Source organism: Penaeus monodon, chromosome 39 (assembly GCF_015228065.2).
Source record: "Penaeus monodon isolate SGIC_2016 chromosome 39, NSTDA_Pmon_1, whole genome shotgun sequence".
Taxonomy (NCBI): Eukaryota; Metazoa; Arthropoda; class Malacostraca; order Decapoda; family Penaeidae; genus Penaeus; species Penaeus monodon.
In genome coordinates, this window is record NC_051424.1 from 23751791 (window position 1) to 23757151 (window position 5361).

General features: G+C 31.5%; 1 protein-coding gene across 1 annotated transcript in view; it reads left to right on the forward strand.

Annotated features, from left to right (window-relative positions):
• The window catches only part of LOC119597506 (microtubule-associated protein tau-like), a gene marked incomplete at its 5' end in the record, with an annotated part of 67331 nt that extends 63657 nt beyond the window's left edge, over positions 1–3674 (forward strand). The window contains 1 exon segment of the mRNA XM_037947084.1: positions 1599–3674. Coding sequence (XP_037803012.1) covers positions 1599–1658 — 60 coding nt within the window.
• Positions 3675–5361: the final 1687 nt, after the last annotated feature.

Below are 5361 nucleotides of genomic sequence, written 5' to 3' on the forward strand. Positions count from 1 at the left end.
AGAACAACAGCATACGTGTCCAGGATAAAGCAATGGTTAAAAGCTTTAGACCCTCACATAAAGCTTTTCAATTCTACCTCAGTGTTTACAGCCAGAGTACCGTACCCAAAAAGACCCCCGTCTGGGAAATTATACACCCCTTTTTTGTCTTGATTTTCCAACGTGTACAATGTTTTACATCAAAGAAAAATTTTTTGCAAGGAACAAAAAAAGTAATTTATATATATAATAATATATATTATATATATATATATATATATATATATAATAATATAATATTTTATATATATATATATATATAATATATTACCTACTTTACATAATACATTTTTATATATATATATTATATATTATATATTATATATATATATATATTATATATTATATATTATATATTATAAATAATATTATGTAAAATATATATAATATGTTGTGATGTATATCTATATAAATATAATAATAATTATATATATATTATATTATTATGTTTTCTATATATATTATATATATATTATTATATTATATTATATTTATATATATTATATATATTATTATATTTTATATATATATATATATATATATATATATCTATTTATTATATATATATATATATATCTATTTTATATATATATATCTATTATTATCTATTTATATTCTATGATCTATTATTACTATCTATTATCTTCTTCTATCTACCCTATCTATCTATCTATCTATCTATCATCTATCTATCTATCATCTATCTATCTATCTATCTATTATCTACTATCTATATTATATATATAATATTATATATATATTATTATATATACTAATAATTTATAACAAACCCAAACCAACAAAAACAACAACAACAAACACACACCACACACACACACACACACCCCACACACCCCCCACCACACACACACACACCCACACACCCCAAAACACACACCAACCACACACACACACACACCCACACACACACACACACACCACATATACTTACAGAAAATGAATTAATAATTATAATTAATATGCTGATGATAATGATAGTACTATTAATGATGATAATAATAACAATTATGATAGTAATAATAGAGATTAATAATAATAATGATGATGATAATAATAATAATAATAATAATAATAATAATAATAATAATAATAAAAGTACTTTATTATTATTATTAATAATAGTACTAATGATAATAATATTGACAATATTAGGGTCTATAGACATTCATCCATCAGTGTGAACACGCATGTCTTTTTGACTTTTTAGTACTTGCTAATTTCTGTTTCTTTCTGTTTCTGTTCTTACCAAAGCTATTCTGATAAACTAACTTATTCATGTTTTGTTATATCCATTTGCTTGTGTGGTCATAAACTAGTATAGACCATGTCATATCCATATTATCTAATTTGTTGTAAACCATAATATCCATGTCATCATTTCTTTAATCATAAAAGAAAATACCCTTAATAATCCATTCTGTTTCCAATCCTTTCTCTGGTAATAATCTAAAATATCAAATATCAGGCTGCATCAAATCCATTCATTTCTGCAGTCCTTGTACTTACTCTGTTTTTTACCTGAATGCCTTTTCTTGCAGGATGGACAAGCCAGTGCCAGTGGAGAGGTGACACCAGCAGAGGGAGCTCTGTCCCCTTAAGAAGCTACTTGTGAACCTCATTCTGAATCAGGGTTCATCATTTGATCATAAAATAATGATCAACAGTGGCTTCTTTGGAAAGGGAAATATACCGTGATAAGTGCTTTGTGAAGTTCCATATGCTGTCTCATGCAGATTATGACAGTGGAGTTTCCTTTAAGTGTTAAATAGATAAAACATTCATTGCAGGACGCAGTGTCAGAATACGGTGAATCACCATAGATTTCTTTCTCCCGTAAAAAGCAAATTGGATCTTTTTTTTTACAAGACTGAAAGAAATGCTTTGTGTAAGGATATTTCTGTCCACTGCACAGTCTGTTTATATGCATTCCATGTCAGTCCGGTTATATATATGTTAATTTAACTTGCGGGATGCATGTCAACAAGTGCTAATGCAGCTACTTTTGATACATGGTAAGCCTGTACTGTGAGGTTGATAAACATCTGTTTGCTCTTTTCCCTTATAGAGATTTACATGTTATAATTTACCTACCATGACAAGTATGATTATATAATCTAGCCTGAGTACTTGCTCATGGAATAGTTTCTATAGCTTGTTGCACACACCAATATATTTTGGTTAGGATACCATTTGCTGACCCTTGTCAAAAAGAGCAATAACAGTGGTAAAGGTTCCATGTTGATGAAGCGTTATAACGTCTTCTTTAGGTATAAAACTAGCTTTCAAAGGCCAGCCTCTTTTAGTTATGTAAACTGTGTCAGGCGTCCATGATTTTGATATTCGTTCATGGCATGTTAACCAACTTGTGCTGTAGAAAACTAAAGCCTATCTTGATGTATATTTAATATAACTTTTAATTTGTCCTTCATGTACTTGCTTCTAACAGATATGGCTGACAAAATTAGCAAAGTTTCCATGCATTCTTTTTACTTATACTGTATATGTTTGAGGTTTGTTTTTAAAATTGTGATGTCATGAGTCATACCTTTATAGGCAGTTTGTCCAGAAACTAGCTACTAGGCTTTCACTATTCCTCAAATCTTCCAGATGCAAATCAAATTCTTGGATACATTTCTATATGGTCTTAAAGCTAGAATAAGGAAGCTTTTATTCCAATATGCCTTGTAAAGATTGGTGAAGATGACTCCAGTTACTTTTCTTTCCCTGCTGCTCCCCTGTAGGTGATCCATGATTGGGTGATCATTTTGTAGAGTCTGTGCGAACTGGAATCAAGAGGTTCATTACGCTCTGCCAAGTGTTCGTCTGTCAGTCTTAATGCATTTTTTGCCAGCAGGTGAAAAAGTAGCCATCTTAAATGGAGTTAAATATTTGATTATACTATAATCAAGCTGCAAAAGGACTGTTCATGGAAACAATAAAATTATAATACTGTTCATGCAAAGCTTTTAAGATACAGAAAGATATAACAACTGACTGTACTCTTAATTAATTTAATTATCACTGTCATGCATACATTTCTTTTCATGCATTACTAAGTCATGCCATTGTTTCAGATTTTTCTAGAGAACTGTCTAAAGGTCTTGAATAAGGGGTTTTCTCCAGTACCAAGTTCTTTCAATATCTTTGTGACTTCTGTTTCCCTTGGGTTTATACACTTTATTTTCAATTCTCACTGATCAAAATTTTAATAAGAATTAGAACATCACAATTTCTTAGTAACTATTTTGTTCCTTGCAAATAATTTCTTTGATGTGAACATTGTACACAGTTGGAAGATCAAGAGCTAAAACTGGGTGTATAACTCATCAGACGGGGGTCATGTTTGGTACGGTACTCTGGCTGTAAACACTGAGGTAGAATTGAAAAGCTTTATGTGAGGGTCTAAAGCTTTTTAACCATTGCTTTATCCTGGACACAGTATGCTGTTGTTCTGAGCTCTCATGTCTTGGTATCCACTCACCATTTCACCATACCTCATGTAATGCTTTAAGGTTCTCGCAGAAGGAGCAGTTGTCACCTCACTTCCCTGTGTTTTGCATCAGACTTCAAGTATTCTGTGTCATTATAAGGAAAAGAATAAAAAATACATGGCAGTTTGTTTATCCTTTTGTGTGAGTAATGATGACAGAAAGTTTTATTAATAATATTTAGGTATATTTCTGATTATATTGCTGAGGTACAGAATAAAAACACCAATATTGTTAACAGAAATTCATATATTTGTGTGCCTTTCAAAGTTTAGAACTAAATTGGTGGTGATACAAAGATGAATTTGTTACATACAGATGGCTCCACATGTGCTCAGCCAGCAAGGAATCTATCAGTAGGCCCCAGTGACTGTTCCTGATTTCCCCATTCCTTGAATAGGTGGGAAAATGTGTTTTCTTTTTAATACAATTGATATCAATACTATTATTATTTTATTGATTTATGATTATTAAATTGTTATTAAAGTCTTGGTAACATTTAAGACAATGAAATAATACAAAAGAACTTTCCAAAAGTCAAGGAAGAGGGTAAACAGGTGAGATAGGTAGGATTAATAACTGACTCCTTGGTGACTAAGCACTTGTAGAGCCATCTATGTGTAAATTCAATAATCAAACTTATAATACAGTGGGCATGGCATGTATTCTTGCCACCCATGCCAATTGGGTTCAGGTAGCTTATTATTTTTACTATAACTATCATAATTATTGTTCTTGGGAGGGCTCATGCTAAGGTGCCTATCCAAGAACCCCCACTTAATGCTAGTGCAGAGTCGTGATTTTTTTCATTCTGAATACTAACTGTGTTGCTGTTCTCAAGTTGACTGAACTGACAACAGCATTACTATCTTTCCTATTTCCTCTTCTTTCTTTAATTTCCTTTTTATTTAAACTTAAAATTGTATGATATTAGTGAATCTACAATATCTCTTAAGAAATGTATATTATTGAATTATTTATCAGAGCTAAAATTACTGTACATGGGTTTCAAAAAAGGAGTTTTCCAATGAGAATTAAAAACACAGATGATAGACCTCACACACACACCATATTTAAAGTTCATACTGAAAGAAACACTGAAGAAAGTAATACTGGAACTAAAGGAAAGAAGAAAATCAAGCAAAATTATTTTTCTTTAAATCACATCGCAAGGAACAGTGAAGCAGAAAGTTTAAAATTTGTAATTTTCAGCAAAATAGGAATAAGATGTCATAGTAAAAAGTTAAAGTAAAAAAACAATTTTCTAAATATAACAATCATAAAGTGAAAATAATGTAGGTGCCAAAATCAAACATCAAGTTAAGAAAAAAATAGAACAGTGAAAAGAGTAAACAAAGCCTCTTGTATTAAAAAGAAATACACACATCCAGAGAGAGAGAGAGAGAGAGATGGGGTGGAGAAAAAGAGAGAGAGAATGAGAACATGAGAGAGAAAGAGAGGGAGAGAGAGAGAGAGAGAATGAGAAAGAAAGAGAGAGATAGAATGAGAACGAGAGAGAGAGAGAGAGAGAAAGAGACAGAGACAGAGACAAAGAAGACAGACAGAGACAAGAATGACAGAGACAGAGAAATAGAGAGGGAGGGGGGGATGTTGAGAGAGGGAGAGAGAGAAACAGAGAGACAGAGACACTGACACAGGCACAGATACAAATACAGAAACAGACAGAGAGGGGGACAGATAGGGGGGGGGAAGAGAGAGAGAGAGAGAGAGAGAAGAGAGAGAGAGAGAGAGAAAAGAAAGAAAGAAAGAAAGAAAGAAAGAAGAGAGAGAGAGAGAGAGTACACAACATACA